The sequence below is a fragment of the Camelus ferus genome, chromosome 6 (assembly GCF_009834535.1).
Source record: "Camelus ferus isolate YT-003-E chromosome 6, BCGSAC_Cfer_1.0, whole genome shotgun sequence".
Lineage (NCBI taxonomy): Eukaryota > Metazoa > Chordata > Mammalia > Artiodactyla > Camelidae > Camelus > Camelus ferus.
Window position 1 is genome coordinate 22,830,384 of NC_045701.1, and position 17,848 is coordinate 22,848,231.

Here is a 17,848-nt window from a genome sequence, read left to right on the forward strand (position 1 = left end):
TACTCAAGATGCCAGGATTTGCTATTTTTGATAAAGTAAACCCCATCTCTTATGAACAGTTTTAAGTTAAGACTCTCATTCACGTATCTCCTAAGGAACATTCTTCATATTCCACAGCCACTATAAAGTAACTTTAATAGATCTTTCTAAGCTCTTAATTGTCTCACATTACCTGAGCTGACTGCACCAGCTTGCTGTATAGAGCCACTTTTCCTTGGTGAGTGAAGACTTTAGTCATCTTGGTAAAACGCGATTTTATTTTGTTCAGATAAATTCCAAAGGCCTTTAGCTGTAAGGGAAAGTCAAAGGCTACACTGCACCAAAACAAATGTTAAAAAAGGCAAATGGTCTGGGAAGGCTGCTACAGCTGCTACATACTGAACTTTGCCCATCCTAGCATCTAATTCCCAAGGCTTCTAATTTGTAAATTTAATTCCACTTAATAGTTTAAGAACAGAATCAAAGATTTCAATTTTAATTTCTGCTTTTAATTCACTTATATTACAAATTAGAAAATGACAGGCTCTTAGTTAATAAAACTGCTTAAATATATTAGGGTACATATAAAATTAGTTGCTTATTATTTAATCATTTAAAATAGATCTTTCCCTCATCTAAATCTAAATGAAAGGCAAACAAGAAGGAGGGAACTTTAAATAAATTTCAAATACATTTCACATATTAAACTAATCACTTAAGGTTTGGAAAGATTATATATTAACAACCATTCATGTATAACTAAATAATGCCTTGTTAACATACTGTATCTGAGAAGTAATTAAAGAATTCATCACTAATTTATCAAATAACACTTACAAATTTCACAATAAACTTTGTTCAAAATGTCTATATTGATTTGCATTCAGAAAATGAGACAAAAGTACCTCCTCATCAGAGCAGTGTCTCATTTTTTCCCAGAGGTTCCTATTTACATCAGTCAACAGTTTATCTTGATTCAGTGCAGAAAGCTTTAATCTAAAATACAGAAAAGTTAGTTAGCACAGAGTTCAGAAGTCAGCCAGAATGAATCAACTAAGATCTACAGGCATACTTAATTTAATTCTTCTTAGTTCTTTTCTACATAAAGAGGAGAATCCACTCAGGAACAGTAGCCAGCCTGAGTATTTCAGCAATTGTAGAACAGTTCAAGAATGTTATGATTCAAAAAAACTTCCCTCCCAAATAGAATTCTCATCTCAATGCTTCAACTTACTCCAAAATGCTTACAAAGAATCCTTAAGGCCTGTGAATGCATAATTGTGACGTTGTAGTTATTATTTTAAGTAAAAGTTCCCAATTCAGTTCAAAGTCTTGTCTCACTTTTATAGAATAACATTACTAAAAGTAGCAAAGTTATATATTAGTCTCTTGTTAATAAGCAGAAGAAATAAATTTTCATCAGTGTAGGAAGATATTACATACAGGCACAGTGGTGCAAAGTCAAACAGCAGAGCACATCTAAACAGAATTTTCATTGTATGCGAGATCCTTCCTATTTCATTCAAAACAAAACATTCTCAGACAAATCATTAAAACAACATGAAGAACATGTTCAGTGATGAAGCTCAGGACTTAGTACAGTGACTGGCACACTGTAGGTACTTGATACATATTTGGTGAATGAACAAACCAGAATCAGGCAAATCTGCAGTATTATAATTTAACAGCATCTTAAATTTCTAGTTTTAAAACTACATAATTCTTTTCAATTTAATTATTTTTATTTATTGAAGTAACATTGGTTCATAACATTATATAAGTTTCACATGTGCATTATATTTTGAAATTTGTGTATACTACAGTGTGCTTACCAACAAAAGTTTTAAAACCACATGATTCTTAAAAGATTATTTTATTTTTCTCTTTGTTAGATTGGTTCAAATTTAGTTCAATAGTTCTAGATAAGTATGACATAAACATTGTTTTGGGTTGCAAGTCCTCATTTACCTGCTTGAATCTAGATATACCTAATTTGTAAATTAGTTTGCAGCATCTTCTTATACCAAACCAAAACCACTGGACTATATTCTGAGTAAAACCATGTTTTTTTATAAATGCAAAGCAAGGGCAATTGTGATAAAATTATAAACCCAAAGGCAATCTTGATTTTAGGCACTATATATAAATCTCTAAAGGGTACTAACTTTTTTTTAAAGATGTTCATTTACAATCAATTTATGATCTCATAATCTGATAATTATTGTTTATTAAGGACCTACTTTTGGCTAAGAATGGCATGAAAACTTTACATACACTATTTCCACTGCTCATTTCTACCTACTAAGTAGGTATTATTATTCCCAATTGATAAATGTGGAAATGAAGGTTAAAGGGCTTACATAAGGTTACACAGCTAGTGTTATAGTCAGGATACAAAGCTGAAACTCTTTCCCACATACCTTATCATACTGCCATTAACTTTTCCTATGCTGTTGTTATTCTAATCAAAACCTTGCCACACAGATTATTCACCCATCCAATAAGACACAAAAAATGAAAACTTTCATACTCATCAATCTTCTGGCGAAGAGCTTCACAGTCTTCTCTATAAATCTGTACTTTGGGTCGGTAAACATACTGACTTAACATCAGGTCTTCTGGAGTAGGTGGTGTGTTTATAGTAAACTGGAAAAAAAAATCAGTCCCTCAAAACTAGTATTTCAAGGACAAAACCATGTTTAAGAACTGTTTCCAAGAAAAGGGAGCCCCTCTACACTGTTGATAGGAATGCAGTTTGTTGCAGCTGTTATCGAAAACAGTATGGAGATTCCTCAAAAGACTTACCATATGATCCAGCAATCCCACTCCTGGGCATATATCCAGAGGGAACCTTAATTCAAAAAGATACATGCACCCCAATGTTCATAGCAGCACCATTTACAATAGCCAAGACATGGAAACAACCTAAATGTCCATCAACAGATGACTGGATAAAGAAGTTGTGGTATACTCATACAACGGACTACTACTCAAAGATAAAAAAAGAAAATAATGCCATTTGCAGCAACATGAATGGACTTGGAGATCATCATTCTAAGTGAAGTAAGCCAGAAAGAGAAAGAAAAATACCATGTATCACTTATATGTGGAATCTAAAAAAAAAAAAAAAAAAAGACAAAGAAACTTATTTACAAAACCGAAACAGACTCAGACATAGAAAAAACTTATGGTTACCAAGGTGGGGGAAAGGGGGTGGAAAGGGATAAATTGGAAGTTTGAGATTTGCAGATACTAACTATTATATATAAAATAGATAAACAACAAATTCTGTATAGCACAGGGAACTATTTTCAATACCTTATAGTAACCTATTAATGAAAAAGAGTATGAAAACAAATATATATATGTATGACTAAAACATTACGCTGTACACCAGAAACTGACACACTGCAACTGACTATACTACAAAAAAAACCCAAAACTGCATTACTTGTCAATTATATATCAATAAAGCTGAGGGAAAAAGGAAAATACCTATGCATTATTTTAAAAAACATCAATACCTGAAAATTCAAACTTACCAGGAAACTCTTCATTAAAAGAAAGAAAAAAGACTTCAGTTTCCCAGATTATCCTTTTCTATTCTCATTTCCTAGCCCTGATCCTTACTTCTATCCCAGGTTGAAGTTAAACTTTCTAGCTTATATAAAGTAAGGCAGTAAAAATTTAGTTGTTTTTTATTTAATTTAATTTAATTTAATTTAATTTAATTTAATTTTATTCTATTTTTAACATTTTTTATTGAGTTATAGTCATTTTACAATGTTGTGTCAAATTCCAGTGTAGAGCACAATTTTTCAATTATACATGAACATACATATATTCATTGTCACATTTTTTCGCTGTGAGCTACCACAAGATCTTGTATATATTTCCCTGTGCTATACTGTATAATCTTGGTTATCTGTTCTGCATATGCCTGTCAGTATCTACAAATTTTGAAATCCCAGTCTGTCCCTTCCCACCCCACTGGTTATTTTTTAAATGTCTTGTAGCCCTAATCCAATGACTTTTGACGTCCTTGATGTAGTATTGAGAAAACCAACTCAGCTTATTACATGTAAAAACCAAATCAAACAAACCCCATGACTGTCCATTATTCATAGGAAGTGTGGCAAAGAATAAGCCATTCTACCACTCTAAGCTTTGGTCTCCTCATCTATAAAATGGGCACAATATTGACCAGTCTCTTAAGATTTTGAGTTGTACTCCATTACATATATATGCTGCATCTTCTTTATCTATTCATCTATTGATGTGCACTCAGGATGCTTCCATATCTTGGCAATTATAAATAATGTTGCTGTTAATAGTGGGGTGTACGTATCTTTTTGAATTAATTCTTATTTTGTGGTTGGCTTTATTCCTTTGATAACTATGTAAGTTTAAAAAGCTAAAGTTCTAAACGTTCTTTGAAACAATGAACAGAAAATACATGTAAAATTTAAATATGCAATATATTGTGTATTTACATGCAATATATTGTATGTGTACAGTCAAACTGTAACAATCCTACCTACCAAAACTGAAAAATAAAAAATAAAAAAGATTAAAGTAAAAGTTTTTTTTAAAAAAGGTACCAAAGTTCAGGGCCTACTAAAGTAATCTAACAAATGTTAGTTTCCTCTCATTCTCTCCTTTTAGCTGATAAGAAGAAATAAGAATGAGATTTTAATTTCCTTTCTCTGTCCGTAACACAGCTTATAACATGTGTGCTAAGAAAATGTAAGAAAGTACTAAAAGCATTTATAACTGAAGTTGACTCTCTTTCTTAAAAAGTATTTTTAAGGCTAAATGTATAAATAAAAATCAAGTCTCTACGCACTGGCTCAAAAAGAAATGGCAACACTAGAACCCAGATTGTTTTTCTGACTCTTTAAAAATATTTTTAAAAATTATTATTATTCTTTTTAATGGAGGTACTGGGGATTGAACCCAGAACATGTGCATGCTAAGCTTTACCACTAAGCTATTACCCTCCCTTCAGATTGTGTTTTTTTAAACACTATTTTCTCAAAGAAATCAGGCTTCCTTGGGAGAAAAGCTAGTTGCCTTCATATAGGAGCCAGATACTTGGTAAAGGAATATTTCTCTTTATAGAAGTATTTGGACAATAAATGAAAAAGATGATAAAATTAGGATATCATTACTTTACAAGTCATAACGAATTATCAGATCTAGATAATGATCACTGATGGTTGACCATCACATACATCATCAATAGACATTATCTTCTGATGAAGTACAACTATAAAGTAAACTTGAAAGAAAAACCTTAACCTGATAAAACTCCTGCCAATTTACAAAAATACAAGACAGGGGAATGCATTAAAATGAAAGTTTGGCTATGCATAACGGGCAAAATCCACCCATACTTACCACAGAAAAACCTTGTTTTGTCATTATAAAAAAAGAGAGAGGGGAGAGAGATGGGGACCTATCTTAGTAAGAAGGGAACCTTATACTTTAAAAGACAATTAAGAGAGTGATACCAACTATTTATAATGTTTGGACTTCATTTGGGATGCAATTTTGTTGCTGTTGGTTGGGTTTTTTTTGTTTTTTTTTTTGAGGGGGAGGAGAGGTAATTAGGTTTATTTATTTATTTATTATTACTTTTTAAAAAAATGGACGTACTGGGATTTGAACGCAGCACTTCATGCATGCTAAGCATGCACTCTAACACTGATGCTTGCAATCTGCTTCAAAATAAAGGCAGATAGGAGACTGTAGAGACAAGAGTTGACAATTTTTGAAGTTTGGTGATGGATAGACGAGGAGTTCATTAAACTATTATCTATTTTTGTGTATGTTTGAAAATTCCCACATTAGTTAAGGTTTTTCAAAAAACAGTAGGTTCCTCTTGAATCTTCATAACCACAAAGTGAAACACAGGACCACGTTCCCAGAGATTGACCCAGAAAATGCAAGTGTCAGTGGATATTTAGTAGTAGATATTAGGCTCATGAACTGTGTGTGCATAATGGATGCAGTTGCCCATGCTGTATGCAATATATGGGTCAATCTGCTGCACCTTGAGCCCAGGACTATGTGCATAAGCCACTCTCTCCCCTTGACTTACCTAGTTTGATTAAGTGGATGCACAATCAGGTCTTGGGTATTTCAGGCCTGGTAGGAGTACGTGCAATAGTTCTCAACCTCACTGAAAGGGTGTAAGTTATAGTATTTTGACCTGAGCCACTCCTTGGGCATGAAGGAGGTTAGGCGGTGCTACCATAGCACTTTTTTTTCTTTCTTTCAGTTTTACTGAGATATAATTGACATACAGAACTGTATAAGGTTTACAGCATAATGGATTTACATATATCATGAAATGATTATCACAGTAAGTTTCATGAACATCAATTATCTCACATAGATACAAAATTAAAGGAATAAAAGTTTCTCCTTGTGATGAGAACTCTTAGGATTTGCTCTCTTAACAACTTTTGTCGTTTATCACTTTATACCTTACATCCTAGTACCTTTTGACAGTCTTGATCTAATTCCCCCTGCCCTCACTGCCCACCTCTGGTAACCACAAATATGATCCTTTTTATGAGTTTGTTTCTGAAGTATAACTGACCTAAAACACTATGCTAGTTCCTGTTACACAATATAGTGATTCAGTTTTTCTACATAATACCTTTTGCTGGTGTTGCCAGCTGAGCTCCTGCAACTGCACACACATATGTGGGTGCTGTACATAAACATATGGGTGCTGTACATGTATCTATGAGGGCTGCCGCACATCTTCCCAGGCTGCCTCAAGAACACTCTCCCCAGTTCCACCCTAAAAGAGACTCACAGTTATCCAAGTTCTGGAATAGATACTCACAGCTGTAAACCTCATTTTACATGGCCCATACATACTCCATCTCTTTGTCTTTTCTCTACTTTGGGATTTTAAAATTTCTCTCCTGAGATAGCATGATCTCTCTTTTCATCTTGATGGGTTTGTTCCCAGGCCTATTTCCCTAACACTGCCCCTCCTCACCTCTGCAAGGCCTGAAAAGAAAGGGGAAGATACACACTCTCAAAGGTTAGCTCCTGACGTATATCCTCTCCCTCTTCTACTCTGTCAGCATCCTCTCTTTTCCTACTCTTCCCCTCTGTTTTATCCTGGTCCCCTGGTACTCCTTCTACTTTTCCTGAGACAGGTGTAGACTCTGGTGTAGACTCTGGATGCATACCTAGGCACCTTTCTACTCCCCATCTACAGCTGAGGCAAGGGGATTCTAGTGGGAAGGGGTACTATGGTGATAAAAATAATGAGGTTGGGGACCCAAAAGATGCATGCCTATCTTCCCAGTTTCCATTTTTGATTTTGATTTGATTTCATGTTTAGATATACAATCCTCCTGTAACTGATTTTTCTAAACAGCTTTATTGAGATTTAATTTATACATCATATAATTCACTCATTTAAGTATACAATTAAATGATTTTTAAAATCTATTTACAGAGCTGTGCAACCATCAACCACAAGCTAATTTTAAAGCATTTTCATTCCCCTGAAAGAAGTCTTGTACCCATTAGCTGTCATTCCCCATTCTCCTCCACCCCCATTATAGCCCCTAATCGGTTCTCTTTCCAGCTATTATAAATAAGCTCATGTAAATTTTTTTTTTGTAGATGAATATATTTAGTTCTCTTGGGTATATATCTAGAAGTGGAACTGCTGGTCATGTTAGTTCTGTGTTTAACTTTTTGAGGAAATACTCAACTGTTTTCCAAAGTCACTATACCGTTTTACATTCCTACCAGCAATGTATGAAAATTCCAATTTCTCCACATCTTTGCCAACACTTGTTATTTTCTGTCTTTTTGACTAAAGCCATCCTAGTGAGTGTGAAGTAGTAACTAATTTTAATTTGCATTTCCCTAATGATTAATGATGCTTAACTTGTCTTCTTGTGTTTATTGGCCATTTGCATATCTTCTCTGGAGAAATGTGTGTTCTGATCTTTGACTATTTTTAATTGGGTTGTCTTTTTTGAGTAGAAAGAGTTCTTCACATATTTTGGATACAAGTCTCTTATAAGATGTATGATTTGCAAATGTTTTCTCCCATTCTGTGGGTTGTCTTTTCACTTTCTTGATGAAGCACACAAGTTTTAAATTTTGATGAAGTTCAATTTTTAATTTTGTCAACTGTGCTTTTTAGTGTTATATAGAATTGATTTTTATGTATAGTGTGAAGTATGGGTCAAGGTTCATTTTTTTCCCTGTGGATATCCAACTGGTGCAACACCACTAATAGAAAAGACCACTGTTCTGCAGGGGCATCTTTGTCATAAACCAAATGTTCATGTATGTGTGGCTCTACTCTTTGAAAGTTAGAACTCATCAGGTCTTGGTGACAATTTTAATGGTAAATTGTAAAATAAAAATTTCAGTGGTAGTTAATGAGAGTTTTCCAGATCTTGGGTTAATTCTGGTAATTTATATTTTTCTAAAAAATCATCTAGGTCTTAAAATTTGTCATCATAGTTGATGAATTTTAAAAAATTCTTTTAATCTGTGGACATGTCTTCTTTCTCACTCATCTGTATTTTAGCTTTCTCCTTTTTCTTAATTAGACTAACAGTTTTCTTATTTTATTGTCTTTCCAAAGTACCAGGTTTTGGACTTGTTATCTTTCCTACTAATTTTTGTTTTCTGTATCATTAACTTTACCAACTACCTGCTTTAATTCTGTCTTCCTGCCTTTTGTATGAATGTTATTTTATTGTTCATTTTCCAACTTCTTAAAGTGAGTATTAAAAAGCACTTTATTTTTAGGTTCTCTTCCATAACAGTTATCTAAAGTTTTGAATTTCCTGCTAAATATTATTTTTTGCTGTATATCCCATAGATTTGCTATTAAATGTTCTACTTTACATGCTTTCTAAATAGTTTTGATTTTCTTTTTGATATAAGAGTTATCTAGAAATGTGTTTCTTAATTTCCAAGAAGCTTAGATGTTTTAGTCCTTTTATTAGTTCTAATTTTATTGAACTAAGATCAGATTATGATGTCCATGAAATCTCCATTTTTTTCCATTTGTTAACATTTTCTTCACGGCCAACAGCATAACTAATAAAAAAAATTTTTTGACAGACTTAAGTTGAAAAATATTATTTAATTTTGTAAGTGATAAAAGTTTTTCTATTAATTTTTAAAACTGAGTTTGTTGATTGTATTACTTAAGCTATGATCGTATATATTTTTGATTTTGAAAAATGTTTATTAAAAACTTCTGCTATACTCTAGTTTTCATAATAATAGGAAGAAGTACATGTTCAGGAAAAAGTATAAAAGACAAAATAGATGGCAAGAAATGAGAAAAAAATGTTTCTACCTTTTTAAACCCAAATGTACCTTCTATGGGAAAACTTTCTGTAGGAAAATTTGCTTCCTTTGATCCTTTGTTTTTTAATAAATACTGGTTTTGATGCAGTTTAGTAAACAAGTACAATATATTTTAACTGAGGTAACTATTTTGTCAAGAAACTGAACTTACTTTAGCCGGGAGATTGCTCTGTCGGGGTTTCTGTATCAGAATGTGAACCTGAAGAAGTATAAAGAACTCCTTTATTGTTATTCTTCCATCTTTGAGTTTCTGAGGAAAGAAAAAAATGTTTGCATGATCATTCAAGGTGAACTCATCTTGACTATAACCACCTCATTTGTTTCTAAGTAGCTTAAAGTACTTCGGATTTAATTGCGGAAATATTATCCAGATATTTATAGGCTATACATGAGCAGATTTTATCTAACAGTATTTCTTAAGGTTACTCAGTAACAGTAGAATTGGGAAAAAAATAATAAAACAGGTCTTCCAATCATGATTTCTACTCCATATAATAAATTGTCATGTTGGGGCTTAACAAAAAATAAGTTAGTTTTCTATATATTTGAAATATTTAATGATTTTTTAAAAATTAAACAAGAAAAAACAAAATATAATAAATAAAAAAGAAAAAAAGACAAAAACAAGAAAAGACAAAACAAGGAAATTAGTTACGTTAGAAATGAGAAATACTTTAATATACCTCCTTCAAGCTCTCTTCACAAATGGTGTCTCCGAGAAACTGTGATTCCATTTGACTATTAGGGTGCGCTAGAAGTAAAGCAAATTCAGGTAATGAACAATCCAAAATTAAATTGTAAACTTAATTTCAGTTGTTCAGATTTATGTGTGGTTCATGCTCCTGAAGCTATCTGCTGGGATCTTTCTGGGAAGTCAGTCATTCGCAGGGCAAAGTGTATTACAGTTTTAAGCCTCCATTCCATGTTTCTCTACTAATTATAAGCCTCTTAAGAAAATCTTTCTTGCAGTATAACATTTCTCAATTTATCAAAATAACTAAGAATAAAAATAAACTAAATATTTTACTTATCAACTATTTATAACTCCCAAAAAGCTTATACAAATTTCAAATATCTCCTGAATTAAATACACTTATTATTGGTTAAGGAAGCAGATGACTTCTGTTATTTAGTCTTCAGGAAGGTCTTACTGCTACAGTCCAGAGAGGTCCCATCAGCCTTGATCGAATCCAGAGAACTGCTGCAACTAGATGGGGTCCTGCTTAGGCTTTTTATCAATACACTGTCAGCATTTTTATCTATATCCCCTTCATCATGGTGATCAAAAATCTGAAATGATCAAAAAAGGAACATCATACAGGTAAAATCATGATGCTATACTTATAAAGATTAAATGTTTGTTAAATGCTAACAGAAATACTACTTCTAACATAAAATTTATCTATAATCATACAAAACACCTTAGTAAACAATTAGAATAAGTAACTAGGCTTAGAGTTCAAAGTAGTTGTATTTAAAAATATATGGAAATAACTTTATACATTATACCGTACAGGCAAATTGTTTCTCAGAGGCATCTAGGTTATCACCAGATCCTATGAGCTACCAAATGTTGATGTATCCAATTATTCAACTACAAGCCATAGGGGTCAGGACTACCACGGGCAGAAAACCAGAACAGAATATTGGCTGTATATGGTAGCCTTGTCTAGAGTACAGAGAAGAAACTTATTTCCAGGCTTTAGTACTTCCTTTCTCAGGTGACTAGCTAATTTCCTTTAGCTGAAGTCAAATAGATCATATGGTTCTATTTTTACCATTTTAACCATTTGACTTTACAGCTTTAAATGCCATTTTCATCTACCAACTTATTTATGTTTTTAACGATAATATATTCTTTGTCTCCATGGCAGAATGTAAGCTCCATGAGAAGATTTTTGCCTGTAAATTCTCACGGATGCATTCCCAGGACCTAAGCAGTATGCAGGACACAAAAGATACTCAATAAATGTTTATTAAACAAAATAATACTAGTTTTCATAGAACCTATTCAGTTACACATTTTATATTACTGTTACTTTCTCAAAGCTTCATAGATGAACCATTTCCTCAGAACCTTGCCTTACAGAACCACCAAAATCATTTTCTAAGCTTACTTACATATTTCTTAACAGAGTTTAAACTTTGTTTTCTATGACCCTTAAAACACTTTCTAATCTTTATTTCTCCACCTGTAAAAATCAGCTTGAGTGACAAGTTGTATCATCTCCAAGTTATTCAAATCAGTGTTCCCTCAACTTTTAAAATCTATTACTTTTTTTTTTTTTAATAAACACAAAATCTCACTCTCTTTGAGATACTGGGCTTGATCTAGGCATTCTTCCATTCTCAAAAGAAATGGACTCAGCTTCTATATTTTCTCATTGGCCAAGAAAATTCAGTTAAGCTTTTATTTATGCAGTTTGCATAATAAAAAAGCTTTCTACCCTCCAGAATTTTTTAATAATTATTTTTCCCCTTCTAGTTTTATTGATATAATTGACATACACCGTAAACTTTTTTGGGGGGATGGGGGAGATAATTAGGTTTTTTTTAAAATGGAGGTACTGGGGACTGAACCCAGAACTTCATGATTGCTAGTCATGCACTCTACTTCTGAGCTATACCTTCCCCCATACCCTCCAATATTTTAACACTGAAGGTGATTTTTCCAGTTACATATACCCTAGAGATTCTCATATGCAAAGCCACAATGACAAATCACTAGAAGTGACAGAATATTTAGAATTAACTACACAATTTCAACATTAATTTTTGTACTACTTTCCACTTCATTTTTTTTGTGACCATTTGTCACTTCAAATTGTGTTTAAGTCTACCTGCCAATGAATTTCTTAAGACTCTGCATAGGAATATTTCTCCAGGCCTATAGTTGGAAATAATCAATTCCTGCTTACCCAAGATTAAAACTAAAATTCAAGAATACTCAACTTTTTAAAACATCAAGAGCATTTCTTAGTTCAAGACAGAGCTTCTTACCTCCTGATCTTGGGCAGCACCACTAAACCTAATCTCGCTTTTTCTGATTTTTTTCTCATTCTGAGTATCATCATCATCTTCTTGTACCCAGGTTCTTTTTTGGTTATTGCAGGTTTCTTCCATTTTATTTTCAGATGGTGAAATCTCTTTTTGGCATGGTTCAGTCAAAGCCTTTTCCTCAGTATCTATGCTAATTGAGTCTGAGGAATTAATCTCACCAGGATATATAGGAAGATTTTCTTCATTTATATACTGTGATGGACTTAAGTTCAGTTTAGCTACAACAAATCCAATGCCTGAATCCTTACTGGAGACTGCCTGAGTTTCTAAGCGACTTAAATCAGTTGTGTCTGCTGGACTCTGTTTCAGGTCATGAGTACCAGTGACACTACAATTTCTCTTATTTGGCAATCTGGGCAAAAATATTCCCAAAGAACATCTCCTTGCTTTATCTTTTACAACTGTCATTAACGGTACAGAGTTGGTTTCAGCTCCACTGTGAGAAACTTTATTTTCTTCATCTCTATCATCTTTAACATTGCTAGACACTATGTTAATATTATCTATTTCTGTGGCTTGCATTATACTTGTATCACTGTGTGCCTTATTTACTAAGTCATGTAATTGTTTTGGAGGTGGTATATGAACAGGTTGGAAATCTAAAAATTCTTCAGTTTTCTCATTCAAACTATTCAGATTTGGTTTGACACTACTAAAAGGTGCAGCATTGGATGAAATTATAGAATCTGATACTTCTCTAGGATTGATACGAGTTTGAATAAGCTGCTTAGTCAAGTCTGAATTACTGTGGAAATCTATAGTTGTGTTACATTTAGCTGTTTCAATATTTTTCTTCAGTTCTTTTTTACAGGCTATGGTAAACTGTTTCTCATTGAGCATTTCAGACTCGTTTTCACATGTGGGTACAGAAGAATTTCCTCTAATATTTAAATTCTTATTTCCATCTTTAGACAATACTGCTTCATCTTTATTGACAATATTCTGCCCTTGTTGAGGTAATGATGGTAGCCGAGTTGACAGATGATGCTGAGAAGCAACACAAACATTACCAACAAAGGTCTTCTTTAAACTATGTTCCACATTATCAACAAAGGCCTCCATCTGATTCTTTGGAAGCTTAAAAGATACTTGTTTTGAGTTAAGTTTAGTCATTTCCCCCACATCTTCACCACATATTAAAGTTTCATTAGCTAATAGGTTTTGGGGTTCCTTAATCAGATCTTGATCTTTGGACACTGTTGTGACACTGTCTAACTGTCCTTGGGTATTGGATTGAACAACTTTTTCATTCTCTAACAAAGAACAAGGAGCAGAGAGAGGCAGTCCCTCAGATTTCAAGTAATATTTACGGGCTAAATCTTTTGCATAAGTAAGATCATTTTGCACTGGGCAATGACTGGCTTTTACATCTTTATCACATGAGGACATGACATTCCCCTCCAAATTATCAAAAAAGGAAGCAACATTAGGTAAACAGGAATAATTATCACTGGATCCACAACTAGCAGCTGCAGGAGTGTTTGTAAAGTCCACATTTCTTCCATCTGTACTATTTAAGTGACAGCTTTCCATTTTGGCTTTTTCCAATGTACAGGCCTGGTCTACAACTTTCATGACCTCTTCATCCACAGCAGTGCTATGGAATTTGATTTCTGTCTCATCTTGACCTCTAGACAACACGTTAGTAGGAACAAAGGGTATCACACAATGCTTTTGCTCAGTGTGAAGAGCAATTTCGTTTTCTACAGCCAGTGCTTGTTTTTCAGTGATTTCTTGAACAGAGCTACCATCCTTAGGAAAAGAAACACCCAAGGTTTTTCCTTTTGTTATTCCAAATTTAGGGCACTCTTGAAGTATTTTCTCTGTGGTTTGACAATCAATGAAAACAGTGTGGGACTTAGTAACTTCCAGATCACTGTGATTATCTACAAACATTACAGTTTTATCCATAGGCCTAGTGGTTCTTTTATCTGGTGAGACAGTTTTACATTCTAAGGAAGTTGTATAACTTCTGGTGAGCTCCATTTCATCCTGCCCACATGTATACAAAATAGTTTTAGAAGTTCCTTCTAAAGGCACTAAATGGCAGTCCTCTCTATCTTCCAGGGGACTTTTATTATTTATTTCCACTGTACAACTCTGGATGATATCCGTATCATTTTTATCATTCTTTGAAAATGCAATGGTCTCGCCATTTTTCAGTCTAAGGCTTTTCCTTCTGTGACTTTTGCCTGATAGAGTTTCATTCAGAAACCCAGGCTTTTGTACATTTTTATCATTTTTACAAATGGTTGATTTAGACACTTCCACATTATCACCAGTTACAAATGCTACAGCTTTCTCCAAAGGATCATTATTAGACCATTCCCCAGGTGGTGTTAGCTGGCTGACTTTTTCACTATTCTCTGGAAAGAAAACACTCTCCTCAGCAGGAGTCGGTGTCACTTTTGATTTTTCTGAGCTTTTTCTTTTGAATAGTTCAAAGTTAGGTTTGTCTAGAAGCAGAGTTCTCTCCTTTGCTTGGTAGTCAATGAAAACAGTGTGGGACTTTGTCATTTCTAGTTCCTCATGATTATCTGTAAACATTATAGTTTTGTCCACAGGCCTAGTGGTTCTTTTATCTGGTGAGACAGTTTTACATTCTATGGCAGTTGTGTGACTTCTGGTGACCTCCATGTCATCCTGCCCACATGTATACAAAAGAGTTTTAGAACTTCTTGCCAAAGGCATTGAATGGGAATCATGTTCATCTAATAAAGGTCTATGATTTATTTCCACTGTATAACTCTTGGTGATATCCATATCATTCTCATCTCCCTCTGAAAATACAATAGTCTTATCAATTTTTAGTCTGCCAACACTTTTCCTTCCACAAATTTTAACATCTTGCTTTTCACTTAGAATACTAGTTTTCTGTACACTTTTGTCCTCCAACACATCCATAATATCATTAGAAGTAAATACTCCAGTTTTTTCTATAGGACTTTCATTACATTTTTCAGCTTTTATGGCTGTTTGTCTGTTTACTGTTGTTAGCTGGCTGTTACCGTTTTCTAAATTAGTCTTGCCCAGTTCTACTACTTCAGAAGTACCAAATCCAATGACAACAGTGTGACTCTTGGTTAGATCCATATTTTGCTCCTCCTCGGAACAAACAATTACCTTGTCAGGAGAACAGTCAGGCCTGGGATTGCCTGAACTTTTCCTTAGTGGCTCAAGTAGTTTAGAATTCTGGCCTGGTACAGATTTCACCGTTTGATTGTTAACAGCAATATGACTTTTCATGGCATATTGTTCTTCTAATGAAAATAATGGCTTTGTAGCAGGAAACAAAGATTGTTCACAAGAAACTGTATTTCTCCTGTTTCTCAGTGGTAGTTGTTTATCAAGATCTCCACCAGAGTATACTATACCATGGCTTGTTGCTATGTCCTTGTTAATATCAGGTGACTGAGGAGAATCTTTATCAAGATGGGAAGAAATCTTCAAAATTTGATCTTTTTCTTTGTCCAAGGTGTCAGTTGGGATGTTCTTAGATATTATGTTTGGTTGTTGGGACAGTTCAATATGACCTTTGGTGATTTCTTTCCATTCATCTGAAGGGCTTTTGCTGTGAGAGTGAGATTTAGTAATATTCTCAGGTGCTAGACTGTAAGATGCAAGAGGAGACTGACTTCCTAAGTTAGCTGTGTGACTTTTAGTCAAATCCATATCTTCATCTGTGAAGATTTCAGTCTTTTTGTCAGTCAATGAAAGAAATAAAGGATTTTCCAGGCTCTGCTGTAATCTTTCCTTAGACGCATGTGGAACTGAGCTATAATTTATGTTCATTTCCTCAACCTCTGACACGATTACGTGCTTTTGGAGCATCATTTCTTTTTCAGATACTGGTGCAGCTGCTATCTGTACATTTGCCTGATCTTGTTTAAAAATCTGATTATCTATTGCAACTGAATGACTCTTGGTAATGTCCATGCTATCCTCTCCTGAATAAATAGTTTTCTCTCTGAAAAGAGAGATGGCATCTGGATTGGGATACATTTTAGAATAATCAGTGTCATGCTTTAGCAAATTTTTCTCCTCTCTCATACTTGAGAAACACTTGGTCAGTTCCATGGCATCGTTACAACTAGAATAGAAAAATGTTTTACATTCTTGAATAGCTGGACTGGAACAAATAAATTCTGGGATCCTGGCCAATGTTCTGATATCTTGGTTAGATGCCTGTGTGACTGTGTGAGTTTCTGTCCCTGCAATATGATTTCTGGTAGCATGTATTTCACATTTAGGGTTTAAGGAAGGGTCTTGAAAAGCATCATTCAGTTTATCCTTAAAGATTGCCTTCTGTCCCAGAGCTTTAGTTCCATAACCTGTTGAAACATCCATCATGACATTCTGAGTTTGATTTTCTATTTCAGACAGATTATCTGCTGAAGGTAACATCTGTGTAGTATGGTTACTTGTTAAGTCCATAAAGTCATCACCATAAATTGTAGTATCATCACCTTTAAATTTCCTTAAGCTGGCCTCACTAGATGTGGGAACCAAAGTCTGAATATTGGCTGTATGACACTGGGTAAAATTCATCCCATCATCTTGTTCTCTAAAGATTCTAGTCATATTACTGCTACTTTCATCTACATTAACAGATACATGAATTTGATGTATAGAAGAGGTCCTATTTGATTCTTTGGAATGAATAGGTATCTCAGAATTTTCTTTATCAGGTCCTGTGAAAGGAGAAGAAGCATTTGATTTTCCTGTTTTCAATCTTTTCACAAAGTCATTGAAATTTATTTTCTTTTCTGAAGACGTGTTTTGATCCATGGAAAAATTTAATTCTTTTTTCATTCTTGAATCCTCAGTATGGAGCTTTAACTTAGCCAGAAATGATGTGGTATCTATCTTGGTGGACTTTACACTTTTGGTACAATCTAAAGGGCCTCTGGTAATCATCACGGTGTGACTTGCCGTCAGGTCCATCTGATTTTCATCTGAAAAGATGACTGTCTGTTCATTTGAATGTTTCCTTTCATGGTTGTGTTCTGCAATTGAAATCTACAATGAAAGCAAAATATAAGAGGTCAGATCAAATGCAAACTTCTAAAAAGGTATTTTACAATATGTACTATTTAAAGAGTATTATATAAACAATCATAAATGGTTTCATAATATATTGGTTTGTTTCAATCAATGGTGTGGTGTGTAGCGTGTAATTTGTTACTAAAATTTTTTCTAAAGTCTCTGAATATTTTTAGTGTTTTTGAACAAATTAAAAGTTCAAGGTTAATTATACACCCACTAGAATGACTAAAAAATGAAAAGACTGACAATATCAAATGTAACTATAATGAAAATTCTAGATTATTTTATTAGAGGGTTATTTTCATTCTAAGTAAAAAAGACTTGGAAGGAATAAGCGCATGATGGCTAATTTATAGTACACTCTGTATTCTTGGGAATTGGATTCTCC

The 17,848-nt window shown here is 33.7% G+C and overlaps 1 protein-coding gene across 2 annotated transcripts in view; it reads right to left on the minus strand.

Annotated features, from left to right (window-relative positions):
• Window positions 1-17,848, minus strand: part of KNL1 (kinetochore scaffold 1) — a 49,297-nt gene that overhangs the window by 13,352 nt on the left and 18,097 nt on the right. For both annotated transcript variants that reach the window (XM_006176614.3, XM_032481487.1), the window contains exons 10-16: window positions 12,355-17,433; window positions 10,506-10,644; window positions 10,038-10,105; window positions 9,506-9,604; window positions 2,510-2,625; window positions 885-975; window positions 173-289 (exon numbers count right to left, since the gene is read on the minus strand). In XM_006176614.3, the coding sequence (XP_006176676.2) occupies window positions 173-289; window positions 885-975; window positions 2,510-2,625; window positions 9,506-9,604; window positions 10,038-10,105; window positions 10,506-10,644; window positions 12,355-17,433 (5,709 nt within the window). The remainder of the gene's footprint in view (window positions 1-172; window positions 290-884; window positions 976-2,509; window positions 2,626-9,505; window positions 9,605-10,037; window positions 10,106-10,505; window positions 10,645-12,354; window positions 17,434-17,848) is intronic.